At 37.3% G+C, this 22,261-nt stretch overlaps 1 protein-coding gene across 3 annotated transcripts in view; it reads right to left on the bottom strand.

The window, feature by feature from the left end:
* ARHGAP10 (Rho GTPase activating protein 10) overlaps positions 1-22,261 on the bottom strand; it is a 316,242-nt gene that overhangs the window by 50,617 nt on the left and 243,364 nt on the right. For all 3 annotated transcript variants that reach the window (XM_041739031.1, XM_041739029.1, XM_041739030.1), the window contains exon 19: positions 1,336-1,486. In XM_041739031.1, the coding sequence (XP_041594965.1) occupies positions 1,336-1,486 (151 nt within the window). The remainder of the gene's footprint in view (positions 1-1,335; positions 1,487-22,261) is intronic.

Below are 22,261 nucleotides of genomic sequence, written 5' to 3' on the forward strand. Positions count from 1 at the left end.
GTGAAGGTGAGAAAAAAAGAGAACAAAAAAGTTAGGTGGGATCAAAAGTTGAAACTGATGTCTAAAAGGAAGCTCTGAAATTATAAGTTGATTTTAATGATTCATGCTCTTCCTCTGGAAAATAAGGATCTGACTGTAAAACTAACAGTTGTGTCATATGATGCATGTCTTAAACAATGTAAAAGAATACCAGCACACCTTAGACTCCCGTGTTATTACAGGAAGCATTCTGAGTCCTCTTGTAGAGACTCCCAAGTCAGTTGTCAGTCACTTAAATGGATCTCTGGATATTTACTAGCTGGACATTTGACTATATAGCTCCTTATGATGAAGGAACTATATTTGTTTCTGTCTGCATTCCCTTCCTCCCTCTGACAATTGCCTCATAGTTCAAACCAAAATAACTTTGGTAGTTTGAAAGGATAATAGAGGGAAGATACAAAAAAAAAAAAAAAAAAGGAGCAGGGGAAGGATAAGAAGAATGAAGATGAATTTCAAATTCAGGAAATGTCCTCAACAAGTATGAGTCTAACAGTGAGAGAGTCAAAATTTCAGACATGCCTACTAAAAAGGGAGGTTCTGAGACCAGGATCATCTTACTCTTCACACCAATAAGTATGTGATTACAAACTGGCAACCAGTGACTTCTACACGGCACAGTCTTGTTTTGTAGAGATCAGTGTTTAAATTTCAAATTTCCAAGCTCTCTTTAAAAAACGAGGCAATCTGGCAATATGGAGACAATGTGGCCACAAGACAACAAGTAACTGGAACATGGCAGCCAGCATGGGAGGGGAGATCTTCCATTTGCCAGAGTTCCACTGTCGCCCGCCCCTCACCAAAATGGCAGGTCTGCTTTGCCACCCCTGCTGTATGAGGTGATGCTGACCTCACAAAGAAGTCAGAAAAATGGGCCAAGTGAGATGCAGGAGCTCTCAACTCTAGTGCAACAGAAAACCATGCCTCTAATCTAGGTGCATTTAACGTTAGACTATCAGCTCCTCTCAAAAGATCTGCTTTAATTTTAGTTCCCCTTCCATTTGTCTCAGAGTTATATAACCTCACAGGAGGTCACACAAGTCTCCCAAAAAAAGAAATTTAAGCTGTCTTTTAAAAATAAAAAAAGAAACATGCATAACAGATACAAACACAAACCTGAAACTTGCATTCTCTCTCTGACAAGAAAGCTTTACCCTCCTTGTGAATTTTAAGAATTATCATCTTTAAAAAAATCGAAACACAAAGGAAAGGAAAACCACGGCCCTCCCTTGTGGACATATGATATACCATACTCTCGGCATGCTGTGAAGCAGAAAAACATAATTAACAACTTACCATCCTCTAGCTCAAGACAAAGATTATATACAGCCACGGGTCTCTTAGTCCTCTGGCCTTGTCTCTTCGATTGCCTTGGTGGAGCATTTGGGGGTGATGTTGATAGGGGGACTGGCTCCGGGAATGTGGCATCAGGCAGGGTCCTAAAAATCTGCCATCAAAGCATAAAGGACATTAATCATTTCCCATGAACAGAAACCTGTGTGTTGCAATAGTGAACCAGTATCAAACAACATTTGATTTGGAGTTCATCCAAAACAGGCTGGAGCCAAAAATCCATTCCTTCAAATTTTGGGTACAGGTCATAAGCCTTTCATTTATTTTTTTAACAGAAGATTTCAAAATAAAATTTCCCATTAAAATTAAGTAAAAGCAACATCCAATCATTACATTTCAAAATAAATTCATTTCCAAACTAAATACATATAATTATCTTTACCAGGTGTAAACAATGCCACAGCTATTCCTCCACAAAGAAAGTAGCCAGGATAAAACATTAAAAGTAAATATCCCATTAAATTTTGTACAGGGTTATATTTATGCCAAATGCTGGTCTCAATTTTTTTCAAACTACATAAACAGAAACATATGACTGCAAATATTCTTTACACATTTAAAAATAGCTTATGCTTATGAAATTACCTTTCAGATTCCCATGTATGTTTTCCATAAATCTGCTTTATAGATTTTACCTATTAATACCCTCCAACTTCTTTTAATAATTTCCCTTCCATTTAGGAGACATAGAATACTAGCACCTTGATTACCTACCATGTCGCTCATACATCAACAATAATAACATTAATTAAAATGTGCTGCTTCTTTGCTTAGCAATTTTTTCTTTTGAGAAAAGCAATCTATGCCATAAAGGGAAGCATGTCATGCAGAGGTGATTTAAAATAGACCTTCCACAGCTGCCAAGGCCTGAGTTCAGAAGGATACACTTCAGTCTTCAATGAAGTCATAAAATAAAATATTTAGACACATCCACCTAATAAACACTGCATCTCCAAGAGGGCTGATGTGCCCCAAGTAAAAGCAGGAAAACAAGAAGAAAGCTAGGTAGCATTAAACAAAACATAAATATACAATTCACAGTAAAAGGCACTGTGGGAAAGCCCCACTGCCACAAGGAAATGACTATTTACGCATTTAAATAAAAACAGGCGTGTGACCTTAGTATACGAGTGAGGGTATCACATACACGTATCACATTAACAACTAACAACCATGTCAGAGTTATCATCACAGAGTCTAAAAGTTGTCACCTAAAAAACTATTATATACCAATAAAAATAGACAATTTCAACAGAGCCTTTGCTTTATAGTATCATACTGCCCCCTCATGTGTAAATGGAATACAAAATGATTTAAATTACTCTGGACAAATATTTGCTGGGGAAAATTTAATTTAGTGCTCCAACTGGTAACCTGCTAATACCATATTTCCATACACTCTGTGTTCCAAACAGTACACTCTGGCAAATAGCAAACTGCTTATCTGCCTCAAAAAAAAAAAAATCCTCTGCTGCCTAAACTACTGTCCACAGCTGGATTTATTACCATCTGTCACTGTACAAATGAAAGAAGGTTGTGGGGCAGTGGGAACAGGAGAGAAGTTAGGCTGAGAAGAGTAATGCAATACGAAGGAGAGAAGAAAAGATGGAAAACTTTCTCCCACTGAAAGAAAAGAGCACATGTATGTGACCAACTTTTGGAATAGCCTCCTGATTTACCTATGTTTGACCTTTACAAGTATAGGAAATGCCTCTGGGACGGTACTGAAATAGGAAACCAAACAATACACAGGGCCAATATATTCCAAAGCCTAAATAAACAATGGGAAAGTTACATACCCAGAACTGATGCTGGACAGATGATAACCTTCTGAACAGATTTTTAAGAGCCACACTGTTAAAAAAAAAAAAAAAAAAAAAAAGAGCCACACTGTTGTTCCCTCCACACACCTCAGGGTTAGAGGATGGGTAGGTGTGTGGGGGATGGTGAGTTGTGGGAGCAGCCGGGAGTCTACAAAGCCCAACCACCAAGCAAGACGGGACCTGGGAGTGTGACTCCAATGCTTTCGGGGGAATGAGCTGAGACATCCCAGGGCTGAGCCTCCAGAAGGCTCCAGAATAATTTATGACAATGTTTAGTTTACATCAGAATACTTGAGAGAATATTATTCAGCCATAAAAAGGCAAGGATATCTTGCCACATGTGGCAACATGGATGGACACTGAAGGCATTATGCTAAGTGAAATCTGACAGAGAACACAAATACTTTATGATCTTATTTATATGAGGAATCAAAAACAAACAAACAAACAGAAATAGAACAGATTGGTGGTTGCCAGAGACAGGGGGATGGGGATAGAGAGAAAATGGATGAAAGTGATCAAAAGGTACAAACTTCTTCCAGGTATAAGATAAATAAAGTTCGGGGGATATAATGTACAGCACAGTAACTATAGTTAACAACACTGTACTGCATATTTGAAAGCTATTAAGAGAGTAAACCTTAAAAGTTCTCATCACAAGAAACAAAAAAATTTTAAGTATGGGAGGTGATGGGTGTTAACCAAGCTTACCGTGGTAATCATTTCACTATATATATATATATATCAAATCATTATACTATACACCTTAAACTAATATAAATAGTGTATGCCAGTTAAATCTAAATAAAACTGGGGAGAAATTACATCTGGGACTGGGGACTGGGCTTCAGGTTTGTTTTGTTTTTCTTTGATTTGCATTTTATTTTTTTTAAGATTTTATTTATTTATTCATGAGATACAGAAAGAAAGAGAGGCAGAGATACAGGCTCCATGCAGGGAGCCTGACGTGGGACTTGATCCTGGGTCTCCAGGATCATGCCCTGGGCTGAAGGCGAAGGCAACACTAAACTAAGCCACTGAGCCACCTGGGCTGCCGTGATATGCATTTTAAAGCTTCCAGGTGATTCTTCTGTGTAGCCAAGGCTGAAAAATGCCCGTTCGGACAATCATTATACAGCACTCTATAATTTTGTTGGATAAACCAAAGTCAAAACCAAAATACCAGAAAAATTATTTCAGAAAAACTGGCACTGAACATACACAATCATTTCCTTGGACCTGCCCAAATCCTAATTAGAGTAAAATATCTCAAAGATTCTAAATACAATCCACTCCCTCAATAAACTCCATGTTGTATTATTAACAATTCAAAGAATTAACCTATTATCTGAATTAGGGAGTACCAAAGCACATTTGCTAACTTGCAAAGACATTACCCTAGCTTTTAATTCTTCTCAGCTGTGGAAGTTTAGAGCTATTCCTTAAAAAAAGGTACCTCGCTTTCTCATCTGTATAAGGGCTATAACAACTAGATCTCATGTTATTACAGGGATTAAATGAGAAGATGTTTATAAGCATTTACTACAGCAGTTGGCCCATAGTAATCAGAAATAAATGAGAGCTGATGATATTTGTAATACGATCACATATAGTAAGTAATGACAATAAAAATAGATTGAGACCCTCACTACTGGGCTCAACCACCATTTTGAGATGGCACTAATTTCTTTAGGTCTTGAATATTCCTCAAATTCACTGTTTAGTTATTCTTAAACACTAGGATTCTAAAATATTTATGGAAAAATCTCGTCAAGCAATGGGCAGAAGGGAAGAAACAAATAGAGCCCATTATTAAAATTTCCAAGTCAGCTAGAATCACATAATTATGTGTGCACTTCAGCACTAAAATCTAGGATTTAAATTACTTCCTTTTTCATTGAATACATTTCACATTTAAAAAACACCTACTAGGTAGTAGGCTTTCTCTTTAATATTCTCACAACTTTTGAGGGAAGCATTGTTCCCCACATTTTAAAATGATAAACACTCAAAGATTAAACAACTAATCCAAGTCTCAAGTTTGAAACTGGTAGAGTTGGTATCTTCCCTCTCAGCTCTGATTCCAAAGACCCTGTCATCAGTTTAAAAAACAAACAAAATTTAATTGGGGTGGGGGGGAAATCACCAACTATACTGTTCTATATCTGTTTAAAAAGAGTAAAACTGGATATTGTATAATCTCAGATTACCTATATAAGAGATTTATCTACCTAAGACTCACTATCATAGTGCTACATCCTCCAAGATGTTACAAGAACACATTACCTTTCATGTGTATCTATCTTGTTTGCCAAGGCACTAGCCTCAAGTACTCAAAGTTTTTTTGTTTTTTAAACTACAAAGCTATGCTTTCATGGTTCTCTCTGAAACACCAGAAACAACTTTTTTTAAATATTCTTTTTTAAACTTAGGAGAAGAAGAAACAGTAAACTGTTTACTTTGAAAGTTTTGACCTGTTTTCTGGCCATCTGTTTTGAGAAGTTACAATTCTGCTTATCTTGTTCTATGTGGCCAAGTTGTGTGTCATCTTTAACTGTAACATTGACTTCCCAATTTAGAACCACAGCATGGATGCAAATTCCTTTACTGCCTGGGTCTCTTTCCAAAATCTTTGGATGCTTCTAACTTCCCTGGCATCAGGTTACCTTCACTGTAGGGCAGGTGAAGTCATCTGAGACAATACTAAAAGATCAAGTTTACTCAAAAGTTTTTCAGGGTAGAAAGTTTCTTCACTGCACCTACGTATTTTACAACACAGAAAAACTCAAACCAGACAATCCAACGACAAAAAACAAAACTCTGCACGTAAGTGTGTCAGGTAAGTAAGTGAGTATTCAGGTCTCCTGGGTGTCAGCACAAACACAAGTCTAGCACCATCTTTCAGCCACAGATTCCTCAGACTCAACAAACTGCATGTTTATGCCCATGGGACTCAGCTGTACAGATAAATACCTCCCCAAGTCCTTCCTGCTCTGCTACCAGGGGCCACACATGGAAATGATCAGACTATGTCTGCTAGAAATGCTTTGAAGATAACAGGAAACCAAAATGGTCTCTGAAAATTTTTCTTTAATACCCAACTTGAACCCAAAGCATTTGATTCAACTAAATTAATTAGTAATATGGTTAAAGGAAATTAAGGGGGATGAGACCATTTTTTTACATGTTTCTAAAGAAGAATTCACTATTCTTTAACTGCAATAGGAAGATTACCCATATGTGTGCATATTCCTATCATCTTGAATAATAATAGTTGCAATGATTGGGTAGTTGAAATATGTCTGACATAAGTGCCTGACCTACAATGATTTGAACCCAGATTTCCTGACTCCAGTGTGAATGTGTCAGTCACTCTGCTGCCCGGTCTCCAATATTAGCCAATCACATTAAGCCCCATTCACACTATGTCCCCTTTGATGATGGCATATCTCACCTAACTATACTACTCATAAACAGAGAGGTATAGCCAGAAGGAGGTTGGAAATCAGTGCCTACTCCCCTTGGTCAACATTTAACATACAAAGAGGGACAGAAATAAAACTTCCAATCTTCTTTCCACAATATTTAACTACAGAATGGCCAACTATTGCTTTCAGCTTCAGAGTCCATAGTGTGTTGAGACAAACATTCCTCACCTTAAGGTTGTATGACTCTAAGTTGGCACCAAGGTAGCATAAATCTTTTGTCTACAACATAACTTCAGAATTTAGCTACTGTGTGAGCGATACACAGAGAACTCTGAAAATTTTCCAGCGGTCTGTCCTTGAATCAGCTTGACCCCATGACTAAATACAGGTCTTTTACAGAAAATGTAACTACAATTGACAATAGAGACTGACAGTGAAATACCAGTTGGGTTTAGACTTGATGCTGGAAATATTCTAAGGCTTCACATTTGTTCTGGTTCAATAACACCCAGAATTTCAGAGCTGAAAAGTATCCTACTTATCACTTAGCCAAAGACCTTTATCTCACAGTTGAAAAAACTGAGGCCCCTGTGGTTAAAGATTTGCTCATATTTATACCACTAGTTAGTGGTAAACTCAAGCTTTATTCCCAGACCAAGACCACATGCCATCTTGCTGGCTCTTATCCTTTCTTTCCAACAGACTGCTCTTTATGCATGTGCTTCCTCATCAGGGGAGATTTTCCATAATAGCCACAGTTCCTCCAAGTGCTTTCACATGCATTATCTGATGCAAGCCTCAACAGGAAGATGTGTGAGGCTGACATTGGACCATGTTGTACGATTTTGTTTACAGTCCCACAGCTACCTGTCAGCATGAGGCCCCTTCCACTATGTCTCAGAGGAGAGAGGGAAAGGCAGCCAGGAAGAATGAGAGGGTAAGCGGGGGGGGGGGGGGGGGGTCAGGAGACATTCCCAGTCCCAGTCCGTTCATCCTACAGGCTCCAGCTTTCACTGCAGCCCTAGGCTTTCACTGTGGCTCTGACTTACCATGAGCTTTTTGAAAAACAACTTCAATTTTGGTTTACAACACACACCCACTCCCAAAAAAGGAAAAAAAAAAAGACTGGGACATCTGGATGGCTCAGTCGGTCAAGCATCTGACTCTTGGTTTCGGCTCAGGTCATGGGGTAATGGTCTCATGGTTGTGGGATTGAGCCCGGAGTCGGGCTCTGTGCTCACTGTGGAGTCCACTTCAGATTCTTTCTCCCTCTCTCTCTCTCAAAAAAAAATTTAAAAATCTAAATCAATGAAGGAAGGAAGGAAGGAAGGAAGGAAGGAAGGAAGGAAGGAAAGAAAGAAAGAAAGAAAGAAAGAAAGAAAGAAAGAAAGAAAGAAAGAAAGAAGAAAGAAAAGAAGAAAAGAAAAGAAAGAAAAGAAAAGAAAGAAAAGAAAAGAAAAGAAAAGAAAAGAAAAGAAAAGAAAAGAAAAGAAAAGAAAAGAAAAGAAAAGAAAAGAAAAGAAAAGAAAAGAAAAAAATGTACTTTTTGGAATTTTTCAAATTGCTAGTGTTGCTGTGTTTCATTCTTTCTAAGCTTTTAGCTTTAAATTCTAGAGACATTTTCAGACCCCTTCCCAAGTCCTAATGGAGAATACCTCATCGATGTCAGTAGCACTCCATGCACTACAGTAATACATAATTGACTGTTTTTTTTTTTACTTCAAGATTTCAGTAAATGAGAAGAAAAAAAAAAGATTTCAGTAAATGACAACTTTTATTTACCAGACTTTATATCATGAAACATACCCCAGAACTACCTACCCTACACCATGGGTATTTTTAGTGGCATTAACTGTGAAGCAACATCAGTGCCCTGGTTTTTTGAGCATTCAACAAGAACTGACAGAGATAACTCTGGGGGGGAAAATAACAACTCTGATATATTGGGAACTAAATGGCATTAAGAAAATGTTCATAGGTTCACTAAATAACTATCTCCCCTATCAATTCATAAGGTAAACTTCTCCTGGCTAAGCCAAAGCTACACTACCCTTACACTTATGGTGTGAACATATATTCCCAGTTATAAAATGTTGTTTTCTGGTTTGCAAACCTTTAAAAACACTCCAGGTGCAGTTTTATCAATTTGCACCTGCAAACATCTGGGAGACGTAAGCATACACCTTCCCAAGTCAGAAGAATACACTTTCCCAAACACAGCTGTAACTTTGACTTTTAAAACCCAAGTGTCAACAAATGTTCTTCACTAAATAAAAACCCGATGCCTACCTAGATTTTTATTTTTTGCAATCAATGTATCCTTTGCTCATATACAAATAAAAAAGTTTTCATTTCAGCAATAAAAGCCTAGAATAACATTAAGGAAATAGAGATACTCCACATCAACAATGAAGCATACTCTATACAGTATATTCCTTTCTTTTTTCTCTTTCTCCTCCTCCTCCAATTCTGGTGTACCACTTTGCCCCCAGTTTTTTTGTTCCTTTTCACCCCTTACCTTTGTAGGACTCAATGCTCCCTTAGAAATCACTTGGTCCGAACAGCAGCACAGAGGATCAGAACACAGGAAGTATACCACTTGTAGTCCCCAAAGGTCATTCTGGGAATCCACAAGAAGAGGCCTCCCTAACCCAGCACTAGCTCTAGCCATGATGAAAAGCAGGACCCTCCTTCAATGATACTTGTGACACTTTAAACTGAATACAAGTAAACACATTCAGAATGGACTGCCTCATCATTTTATGATATTTTCAAGGTGAATGAAACTTTTTTTTGGAATACAAGCCATGACCCATAGTCACTTGAGTAGGCCACAATGACCATTCCCTAGAAAGAGAAAATAAGCCATAGATCTATTTGTTCCCTAAAAGGAAATGTGTGAATTTTAATCACAGTGAAGAAAATATCTCCTGAAGGCACATATATATGACTATATTTATCAGAATCATCTGAAACCTTTTTCAAGTATGTATGCCCCCAGGCATGGCCTACATATTTAGGAAATAGTGCAACAGACTTTTTATTTTCCCTCCACTTTAACTTTCATAAAAATTAAATGCCTAAAACAAAACCATGTTTTGAAGGTGGCCAATGGGGTCCTTTATGAGAAGCTGCAGGGTATGGTCAGGGGATGTTTACTAGCCTTCATATTAAATCAAAAATTTTTAAATTTATAAGAATAGTTTGGTTTCATTTATTGGTAATTTTTTTATTCAAATTAGAGTTGGACTCTGAATAATTTGAGGGTTAGGGAGGCACCCTGGGGAGGCCAACCCTTAAGCTTGGCCTCCCCTTCCCCATGCAATCAAAAATCCACATAAAACTTTTGACTTTCCAAATCCTTAAGTGCTAATAGCCTACTGTTGACCATGAGTCTTTACTAACATAAACAGTTGATTAGCACATATTTTGTGTGTTGTACATGTTATACACTGTATTCTTACAATAAAGTAAGCTAAAGAAAATTTTGAGAAAATACATTTATAGTACTGTATTTAGCTTTAAAAAAAAATCTGTAAGTGGACCTGCACAGTTCAAACTCCTATTGCTCAAATGCCAACTGTACAATTTATTCATGTTACAAAAGTGATAACACACATATTCCTTATAGAAATTCTGAGAAACTAAAAAAAAAAAAAACTCTTTAAAGAAGATAAAACCCACCCATCATCTCACACACAGAAACATTTCCATTAAAAATTTAATGACAATTCTTCAGAGCTATTTTCTCCCATGTAACATTTGTCTCATTTTAAAGAAATCAATACATGACTACAAAAATATATAAATCTCAGTCTTCTAAAATTTTTCAGTATTCAGTCCTTAATTACATGTGAGAGGTGACCTCTGCCATTCACGTTTGTTAGGAATAAGCCTTGGGCGACATTTGATTTCTAAACACATTAGGATATAGCTAGATTTCACCTCCTTGAAATGTTTCTAATTAGGAATTTAGAAAATACTCCTGCATAATTTTAAGAATATTCCAAGAAGCGGGATCCCTGGGTGGCGCAGCTGTTTGGCGCCTGCCTTTGGCCCAGGGCGCGATCCTGGAGACCCGGGATCGAATCCCACATCAGGCTCCCGGTGCATGGAGCCTGCTTATCCCTCCGCCTGTGTCTCTGCCTCTCTCTCTCTCTCTTTGTGACTATCATAAATAAATAAAAAAATTTAAAAAAAAATTAAAAAAAAAAAAAGAATATTCCAAGAAGCCCTGTGTTTAGACCTTCACCCTGCCAACTCAAGTCTCTGTGGAAGTCACACATACTGGCACCTGATACTGTCTTCTTCAGTATATACTGCACAATTCATTTTAATAAGACTTAAATATGATGAAAGCATAATCTTTACCTAGTTCCTGCACCTTCGAATATAAGGCTCAAAAGGTTAATGCTTATATTCTTGGATTACATGTCAGTTATTATAGCTGTGTCTGAAGTGCAAAAGGACTCTCCCTCAACTGATTTCACTTCTCCTAGGACCAGCTTAGACAGAAATATTTCCAAATATGATGAATGATGAGTTGTGCCTTAAGCGCATTCCTTTAAGTGAAAGGAAAGGACAGTCAGATAAAATAGCCACAGAACCACACACAGCAGAACTTCTTCATCTGTATTTCTGTTGACATTCTAATAAGTAAGTGCTTGTAACTTATATCTGTACAAATTGTTTAGTACCCATCAAATTGGGTCATGCTTATCTTTGTTACAGGAATTATTCAAGATCCAACAGGGTCTATCATCATTATATGTTTATTTACTGGGAGATGAGTATATTATGTTTAAGATTTTTATGTAATTTAAATCCCATATCAGAAGGTAAACCTCTCAGATCCCCTCCCTCTTCAGAAGCTTTGTACTATTGCTCAATAACTATGGCTCAATAAACTTTGCAAAATAAATAAATAAATCCCAAATCATAAATGTTGAAGAGCGATCAATACATGCTATCACTAAAGGATCAAAGTCTACTGTGGAATAGGATTCTACATATTCTTGGGCTATTTCCTAATGGATCACCATTAATTACAAAGGGAATAAAGCTGTTTTTATGATTAAAAAATCTGACAGATGTCACCTCTACAGTTTTAAAACATGACCATAAATTTGTTGACACTCTTCTATCAAGAGTGGCATCAATATCCCTTCCCCTTGAATCTGGGAAGGTTCCTGACCATGCCAACCAATAGCATATGCATTAATGATGCAATAGGATTGTAGATGCTAAATTATGAAAGGCCCTACAGTCCCTTTCTTGGTGGCTAGGACACTCCCTTAGGCTGCCATGCTCTGTGAGAAAACACAAGCTAGGTGATGAACCCTGTGCAGGAAACTATGCTTCAGTAGTCCCAGAGGAGCCCTGCCTCTGAATCACCCCAGCCTAGGCACCAGATGTGAATATGGAAGCCTCCAGAGGATTCCAGCCCCCAGCCATTCAAACTTCCCAGCTGATTTGCTTACAATTATCAACATCATTTACCTCCCAAAGATACATAACCTGAATCTAATCATGAAGAAAGATTTAAAATAAAGATAATTTTATAAAACAACTGGTCTCAATTTCCAGGGAAGATGGTGTAATAGGATCAATTCACTTCATCTCATGGTTACAACTCAATAGCACCCACCATCAGTGCAAATAACCCAGAAAATGATCAAAAGACTGGCAGAGTAGACTCCCCACAACTAAATGCACAGAAGATGCTACACCAAAGAGGGAACGAAGAGCAAATGGACCCGTAGGACTGTCTGCAGGAAGAGACACAGTGGGCACAGAGAAGGGAGAGAACCAGACCCCACATGAGACACCTCAGGCATGGGAAACACACACTGGGAAGTGGACTCTCTATAACATTTGGCTTTGAAGGGGGCTGGGCTTCTTCACAAGTTCCTGATGGGGCTTAGCATCTGGCACTTTAAAAATCAGTGGGCTTGGCGTGGGGAGCTAAAGAGGGAGAGGAAACTGAATTCCCATCTTTAAACGGCACAACAAACAGCCCTGCTGAGATACAGCATAGAAACAGCAGTCTGAAAAACACCTGGGGTATACAGGAAGGTGACTTATTTACTAATCTCAGAGCACAGGCTGGAGGGGGCAGGGATCCTTAGGAAGATATCTCCAAGAAAAAAAGAGCTTATGGCACCATTTACCCAACCTGCTTCCCAACCTAGCTATACAGACACCTACAGGAACCAGCGCAGGGCAAACATTCTCTACCTAGCTTGCTAAAAGCACCCCTGTCCCACCACACTTCTGTGGATATGTTCCCCCACAACCCAGCCAGCCTCAGCAGGAATTTTTCCAAACTGCTGCAGATCCTCCCCCATAGCACACCAGTGTGAACCTTGCTGTCATCAGGCCCCTACCCTCTCCAATAAATCATTGGCCACAGCCCATCCAGAGCAGCCCATCCAAGATTTTGGCACTGTGCAAACAGCCCCAACAGTGGCCAGCACCACTCCAAAGTGACTCCTGCCCCAGGGAGAGGGGAGGATAACCAGATACATCATTATAACTGCAGCCCCAGTAAGTGGTTGAGGGGCAGACATTAGGTCTAACTGCAGAAGATACCCACCCAAAAAAGCTTTACAGGGGACAACTCAGAAGAAGCACTCTACAGTTCTGTGCTACTGTTTCTCTGGCAAATACATGCTCTGACTCAATTCAAGCCTAAAATGGCCCCAGACTGGCTCCCTAACAACAGAGGGACCAAATCCTGCCAACAACAGGCAAAGAGAGCCATGGCACATGACTGGATTAACACAGCCAGATCAGCAACAACAGTAGCATGTAAGTAACACACATAGAAGATACCCATGAAATGCCAGGTCCTAGTGAACAGAAGACATTGCACTACAGGGCACTATAGGACCTCTCATTCATAAGCCACTATTTTTAAGACCAAGAGATATAACTAAATTGCCCAACACATAGAAACTAACATAGAGAGCTAGAAAAAATGAGGAGACAAGGGAATAGGTCCCAAATGAATGAACAGGAAAATCACAGCAAGAGACCTAAGCAAAATGGAGATAATATGCCTGAGAATTTAAAATAATGGTAATAAAGATACTCGTCGTACTTCAAAAAATAGTAGAGGAGATCACTGAAATCATCAAGAGACAGAAAACATAGAAGAACCAATCAGAGATGAAGAACTCAACAGCTGAAATTAAAAACACACTAGAGAGAATAAATGGTAAACTAGAGTAAGCAGAAGAATGGATCTGCAACCTGGGGGACAGGGTAATAGAAAGCAATCCAGGTGAACAGCAGAGAGAAAAATAATAAAAATGAAAATAGACAAGGGAACTCAGCAATACCATCAAAGGTAATAGCATTCATATAATAGGGATCCTAGAAAAAAGAAAGGGAAAAGGGGACAGAAAAATTTTTGAAGAAACAACAGCTGAAAACTTCCCAAATCTGGGGAAGGAAACAGAAATCTAGATCCAGAAGACACAGAGAGCACCCGACAAAATCAGCCCAAGAAGATCTACACCAATACACATAGTAATTAGTTATATACACAGGCTGTTAGTTGATTTTTCAGCAGAAACTCTGCAGGTCAGATGGTAGTGGCATAATATATTCAAAGTACTAAAAGGAGAAAACCTGCAACCAAGAATATTCTATCCAACTAGGTTATTCAGAATAGAAGGAGAGAGGGTAGCCCAGGTGGCTCAGCGGTTTAGAGCCGCCTTCAGCCCAGGGCCTGGTCCTGGAGACCCAGGATTGAGTCCCACATCAGGCTCCCTGCATGAAGCCTGCTTCTCCCTCTGCCTGTGTCTCTGCCTCCCTCTCTCTCTCTCTCTCTCATAATTTTTTTTAAAATCTAAAAAAAAAAAAAAAAAAGAATAGAAGGAGAAAGAAAGTTTCCCAAACAAAAGTTAAAGGAATTTATGGCCACTAAACCAGGCTCTTCAAGAAATGTCCCCTTTAGGGGACATTCTGAGTGGAAAGGAAACACCATAAGTAGGAGTAAGAAAAGTAGGATACACAAAAGCAGTAAAATTAAATATATTTATAAAAATATGTCAAGGCTGGGGAACTTGGGTGGCTCATTCAGTTGAGCATCTGACTATTGATTTCAGCTCAAGTGATGATCTCAGGGTCATGGGAATGAGCCGCACATTGGGCTCCATGCTCAATGGCAAGTCTGCTTCTCTCCCTCTGCCCCTCCCCTCTCGTATGTGCTTATGCTCTCTCTCTCAAATAAATGAATCTTTAGAAAAAAATAAAATAAAAATTAGTCATGGGATTCTCAAAACAAGAAAATACAAAGAATGATCATGCACCTAAAGCATGGGGGAAGAAGAGTAAAGAATGGGTTCAAACTTAGCAACCATGAACATTTTTTTTTAAGATTTTATTTATTTATTCATGAGAGACACACAGAGAGAGAGGCAGAGACACAGGCAGAGGGAGAAGTAGGCTCCATGCAAGGAGCCCAATGTGGGACTTGATCCCAGACCTTGGGATCATGCCCTGAGCTGAAGGCAGATGCTCAACTGCTGAGCCACCCAGGCATCCCAGCAACCATGAACTTAATAAAGACTACTATATGCAGAAGTGGTTATACACAAACCTAATGGTAACCACAAATAAAAAACCAGTGATATGCAAAAAACAAAGACAAAGGAATCCAAGTATATCACTAAAAAACCCAACAAACTCTGAGAGAAGAGAGCAAGAGAACCAAGTAACAGAGAAGAACTACAAAAACAACCATAAAACAAGTAACATAATGGCAATAAATAAATACCTATCAATAATTACTTTAAATGTAAATGGACTAAATGTACCAATCAAAAGACACAGACTGATAGAATAAATAAAAAAGCAAGACCCATACTGTCTACAACAGACTCACTTCAGACCTAAAAACACATGCTGGTTGAAAATGAAGGAATGGAAAAGCAGTTGTTATGCAAATAGAAGTGAAAAGAAAGCCAGGGTAGCAATACTCTTATCAGACAAAATAGGCTTTAAAACAAAGAGTGTAATAAGAGAGAAAAAAGGACATTATACAATCATAAAGTGAACAATCCAAATATAACAATGGGAGCACCCAAATACATAAAGCACCTAATGACAATCATAAAGGAAATAATCCATAGTAACTAGTAGTCATAGGGGACTTTAACACCCCACTTATTTCAATGAAAAGACTGATTATCCAGATAGAAAATCAACAAGGAAACAGTAGCTTCAGATGACACATTGGGCCATATGGATCTAACAGATATATTCAGAACATCCCATCCTAAAACAGCAGAATACACATTCTTTTCAAATGCACACAGAACATTCTACAGAACAGATCATATATTAGGCCACAAAACAAGTCTTAACAAATTCACAAAGACTAAAGTCACACTATGCATTTTTTTTTTTCTGACCACAATGCTATGAAACTAGAAATTAATAAGAAAAAATCTGGGAAAAAAGCAAATATATGGAAGTTATATAACATGCCACTAAACAATGAATAAATCAACCAAGAAATCAAAGAGGAAATCAAAAAACACAAGGAGACAAATGAAAATGAAAACAGCAGTCCAAAATCTTTGGGATGCAACAAAAGCTCTTCAAGAGGGAAGTTTATAGCAATACAGGCCTACCTCAAGAAGCAAGAAAAATCTCAAATATAAAAAAATACCTAGCATTACACCTAAGGGAGCTAGAAAAAGAACAAACAAAACCCAAAACCAGTAGTAGGAAAAGGAGTAATAAATACTAAAGCAAAAATAAGCAAAACAGAAACTGAAAAAACAAAAAAACAATAGAACAGATCAATGAAACCAGGAGCTGATTCTTGAAAAAAATCAGCAAAACTGATCAAGCTTTAGCCAGATTCAGAGAGAGAGAGAGAGAGAGAGAGAGAGAGAGAGAGAGAGAGGAGATTAAAATAAATTAAATCAGAAATGAAAGAGAAGAAATAATTACTGATGCCACAAAAATACAAAGGATTACAAGAGAATATTATGAAAAAATTATATGCCGACAAATTGGATAACCTAGAAGTGGATAAATTCCTAGAAACATAAAACCTCTCAAAACTGAATCAGGAAGAAGAAAATTTGAACAGACTGATTAGCAGCTATGAAACTGAATCAGTAATCAAAAAACTTCCAACAAACAAGTCCAGAACATGACAGTTTCACAGGTGAATGCTACCACACGTTTAAAGAAAAGTTAATACATACTGTTCTCAAACTATTCCAAACAATAGACGATGAAGGAGAGCTTCCAAATTCTTTCTGAGGCCAGCATTACCATGATACCAAAACCAAATAAAGACAGTACTAAAAAAAGAGAACTATATAGTATCTCTGGTGAATACAGATGCAAAAAGCCTCAACAAAATGTTAGTAAATTGATCCAACAATACATTGAAAAAATCATTCACAAAAAAACAAAAGTCATTTGTCATGATCAAGTAGGATTTATGTCTAGGATGCAAGAGTGGTTCAATAATCACAAATCAATCAACATGATACATCACATCAACAAGAGAAAGGATAAAAACCATATCATCATTTCCATAGATACAAAAAAAAGCATTTGACAAGCACAATATCCCTCCCTGATAAAGACCCTCAAAAAGCAGGTTTAGAGGGAATATACCATATATGAAAAAGTCACAGTTAACATCATCCTCAGTGATGAAAAACTGAGAGCTTTTCCCCTAAGATCAGAACAAGACAAGGATGTCTATCCTCACTTCTTTAATTCAACACAGTATTGGAAGCCCTAGCCATAGCAATCAGATAAGAAAAAGAAATGAAAGGCATCCAAAATGGTAAGGAAGAAGCAAAATTTTCACTATTTGCAGATGATGTGATACTACATGTAAAAAACCCAAAAGATTCCACCAAAAAGATACTAGAACTGATAAATGTCCTGCAAAAGTGATAACTGTAATGTGCACACTATTGGTTATTTTTAATAAGCCTCTTCCTACTAGAACATTTTATTTTCCTTGTTCACCATACAATCAAGTACTCTTTAACAGAAATTACTTTTTAAAAAATCTGGAACTATCTTTAAAAAAAACTTTATTAATAATCATGTATTTTTACTGATCACATTTTGAAATGCCTAAAAGACTTTATTGTTCTAATTATCCAGATGTACCTTTGTAAAATAGCTCTTTTATGAATTAGCTGATAAGACTATGTTTCTGGAACAAAATATTGGTCATCTAAAAACTTTCTGTTTTCTGGGGTCTGGGAAAATAGAAAATGAAAGTTCAAATATTAAATATGCTTTTTTTGACATTTTAAGAATAGTTTAATTAACTTTTGCCGTATTCTTAAAGAGTTCCTTTGATGGGAACAAAGTAAGAATTTTATATCAGAAGGAAAGAAAAACACTTATGAACACATATAATGCCTCCTCAACCTGAAAAGCAGGAAAGGATAATAAATAGCAAAAATCAGATAAAAATACTTCTATTATAATAGACACCATATTGCAAGTGCATTTAAAATTAGCAATGCATAACATTTATTTCCTTGACATTTGTCTTCCAAAGAGTTCACAGTGTTTCAGTGTCAGTTGAAACAGGGGAAGAATCTCAGGGAAGAATCCTTCAGTATAGTCATGGGATACAAAATCAATACACAGAAATTCACTGCATTCCTATACACTGATAATGAAGCCACAAAAAGAGAAATTAAGAGAACAATTCCATTTATAATTGTTCCAAAAATAATAAAATATCTAGGAATAAACTCCACCAAGGAGGTGAAAGACCTGTACTCTGAAAACTATAAAACACTGTTGAAAGAAAACGAAAATGATACTAATGGAAAGATATCCATCCTTACAGATTGGGAGGACAAATATTGTTAAAATGTCTATACCACCCAAAGCAAACTACACATTTAATACAATCCATATTAAAATACCAACAGCACTTTTCACAGAACTATGATAAGTAATCCTAAAATTTGTATGGAACTACAAAAGACCCCAAGTAGTCAAAGCAATCTTGAAAAAGGAGAACAAAACTGGAAGTATGGCAATTCCAGATATCAAGATATACTACAAAGCTGTAATCAAAACGTTATTGCACTGGCACAAAACTAGGCACATAGATCAATGGAACAGATAGAGAGCCCAGAAATAAACTCACACTTATATGGTCAATTAATATATGACAAAAGAGGCAAGAATATGCAATGGTTAAAAGTCCCCTCAACATATAATGTTGGGAAAACTGGAAAATTACATGCAAAATAATGAAAATGGACCACTTTCTTACACCACACATAAAAACAAACTCAAAATAAACTGAACATCTAAATGTGAGACGTGAAAATATAAAAATCCTAGAAGAGAGCACAGGCAGTAATTTCTCTGACACCACCCATAGCAATATTTTTCTAAAAATGTATCCTGAGGCAAGAGAAACAAAAGCAAAAAATTAACTATTGGGATGTCAAAATAAAAAGCTTCTGCACAGTAAAGGAAATAATCCACAAAACTAAAAGAAAACCTACTGAATGAGAGAAGATATTTGTAAATGACATATATCATAAAGGGTTAGTATCCAAAATATATAAAGAATGTATACAATAAGTCAATCGGAGAAGGACAAACATTATACAGTCTCATTCATTTGGGGAATATAAAAGATAGTGAAAGGGAATAAAGGGGAAAGGAGAAAAAAATCAGTGGGAAATATCAGAAAGGGAGACAGAACATGAGAGACTCCTAACTCTGGGAAACGAACTAGGGGTGGTAGAAAGGTAGGTGGGCGGGGGGGGGGGGGGGTAACTGGGTGACGGGCCCTGAGGAGGGCACTTGATGGGATGAGCACTGGGTGTTATTTTATATGTTGTCAAATTGAACACCAATAAAAAATAAATTTATTAAAAGAAAAAAATTAATGTATACAACTCAATACATACAAACACAAAAATATTCCAATTAAAAATGTGTAGAAAACATGAACAGACATTTCTCCAAAGACATCCTGATAGCCAACAGGCACATGAAATGATGCTCAACATCACTAATTATCAGGGAAATGTCAACCGAAATTGCAATGAGCTATCACTTTACACCTGTCAGAAGAGCTAAAATCAAAAAACAAAAAATAACCAGTGTTGGTGAGGAACCTTAGTGTACTGCTGGTGGGAATGCAATTTGGTGGGGCTACTGTGGAAAACAGTAAGGAGGTTCATCAAAAGATTAAAAATAGAGCTATCATATAAGCCAATAATTTCATTACTGGGTATTTACCCAAAGGACAAGAAAACATTAATTTGAAAAAAATATATGCACCCCTGGTGTGCCTCGGTGGCTCAGTCAGTTAAGTGTCTGGCTTTGGCTTAGGTCATGATCTTGGGGTCACGGCATCAAGCACTGCATTAGGCTTCTTGCTCAACAAAGAGTCTGCTACCCTCTGCCCCACACTCATGCTCACTCTCTCTCACTCTTTCAAATAAATAAATAAAATCTTTAAAATTAAATAAATACAAACATAAACACACACACACACACACCCCTATGTTTACTGCAGCATTACTTACAATAGCCAAATTATGGAAGCCACCCAAGTGTCCATCAATAGATGAATGGATAAGAAAGCAGTGGTTTATATATACAAAATGAAATACTAATCAGCCATAAAAAAGAACATCTGGATCTAGAAAGTATAATGCTAAGCAAAATAAGTCAGAGGAAGACAAATACTATATTTCACTCATGTGGAATTTAAGAAACCAAACAAATGAACAAAAGAAAAATAGAGACAAACCAAAAATTAGATTTTTAACTATAGAGAGCAAAGTGGTGGTTGCCAGAGTGCAAGTGGATAGGGGATGGGTAAAATAGGTGATGGGGATTAAAGAGTACACTTACCATGATGAGCACTGAGTAATGTATAGGATTGTTGGATCACTATTTTGTATACCTAAAACTAATATAACACTGGAAGTTAACTATTCTAGAATTGAAATTTTAAAATTTTAAAAACAACTGGTCTGTAGTCTTCAAAAGTATCAGTGTCATGAAAGACAAAGACTGGGAACTACTCTAAATTAAAGGAAATCAAAAAGACATGCAATTATTAAACGCAATTCATTACACTGAACTGGATCCTGCATGGGGAAATTTTTCTATAAAATATGTCATGTGGGGTGCCTGGCTGGCTCATTCAATGGAGCATGTGATTCTTGATCACAAGATCATGAGTTCAAGACCCACACTGGACACAGAAATTACTTTTAAAAAAAGGTATCACGTAACTAATGAAATATGAAAATGGACTACTCAGTCCAGAGCTTCTCAAATATCCGTATAGATACAAATCAGGGGTCTTGTTATAATGCAGATTCTGATTCAGCAGGCCTGGAGTGGGGCCCCAACTTCTCAATTCCAACAAATTCCCAGTTTAGTGTCAATATGTTGGACCAGGGGTCACACTTAGTGTTGCAATACACTAAATAACAGGGATCCCTGGGTGGCACAGCGGTTTGGCGCCTGCCTTTGGCCCAGGGCGCGATCCTGGAGACCGGGGAGCGAATCCCACGTCGGGCTCCTGGTGCATGGAGCCTGCTTCTCTTTCTGCCTGTGTCTCTGCCTCTCTCTCTCTCTTTGTGTGACTATCATAAATAAATTTAAAAAAAAAATTTTTTTAAATACACTAAATAACAACACAGTGTCAATGTCAAGCTTCCTGAATTTGTCCTTAGTTTTAGAAGACACATGCTGCAGTATTTAGAAATGAAGTGGGTCATGAAGAAATGGAACTTCATCTCAAATGATTCAACAAAAATGATAATAATGTAACTTATAGGGTACAGGAAATACAAATATTTATTGTATTATGTTGCAATCTTTCTGTGGGTCTGAAATTTTTCAGTGGAAAGGCTATTATGTAAATTAATATCAACAACCTTACAAGACTGCTATTTTTATTTCGCTGATACAGATGAGGAAACAGATGCCTGAAGAGACCAAATAACTTGTGCACAATCATATTACTAGTAAAGGGCCACAAGATCATAAAGTAATAATGTTCCTTGCTATTAAATATGCTGTGACTCTGGGAAAGTAACAGCCTGGCTAGGCCTCAGTTTCCTGACCCAGCTGAAAGGGTTGCGTCAGACCTAGATGATGTCTAGCATCTCAAACACCATGCTCTTCCCATAAGTCAGTGTACTCTGCAATCACAGTATCTTTCACACACTTCATCTGGAATGACAGAATGAAAGAGCAAACATACTTAAATAACGTATCCATATGACCAACACTCAATCACAAACATCTATAATGTTCTGAATTGGTTAACCATATGAAATGTAATTTCAAAAATTAAAAAAGTTCAGGAGTTAGGCCACATATTCTCTCCAAGGAATAGCACTGTCCCTTATCTGGATACCAGACATAGGTTTCATGAAAGCAGATTTCAAAATGTTCTGCATAAAGCAATGTACACTTACATCGTTTGAGGTCCTGAAAAGAAAGCCTTCTCAATGTGCCAAAGACATTTTCAAAAATTTAATCTTAACTCTGAAACAACAATAATAAAAGGTACCCATGAATGAAGGAAAGAAACTGAAGCAAAGGAAATCCTTCCGA

Source organism: Vulpes lagopus, chromosome 23 (assembly GCF_018345385.1).
Source record: "Vulpes lagopus strain Blue_001 chromosome 23, ASM1834538v1, whole genome shotgun sequence".
Classification (NCBI taxonomy): domain Eukaryota; kingdom Metazoa; phylum Chordata; class Mammalia; order Carnivora; family Canidae; genus Vulpes; species Vulpes lagopus.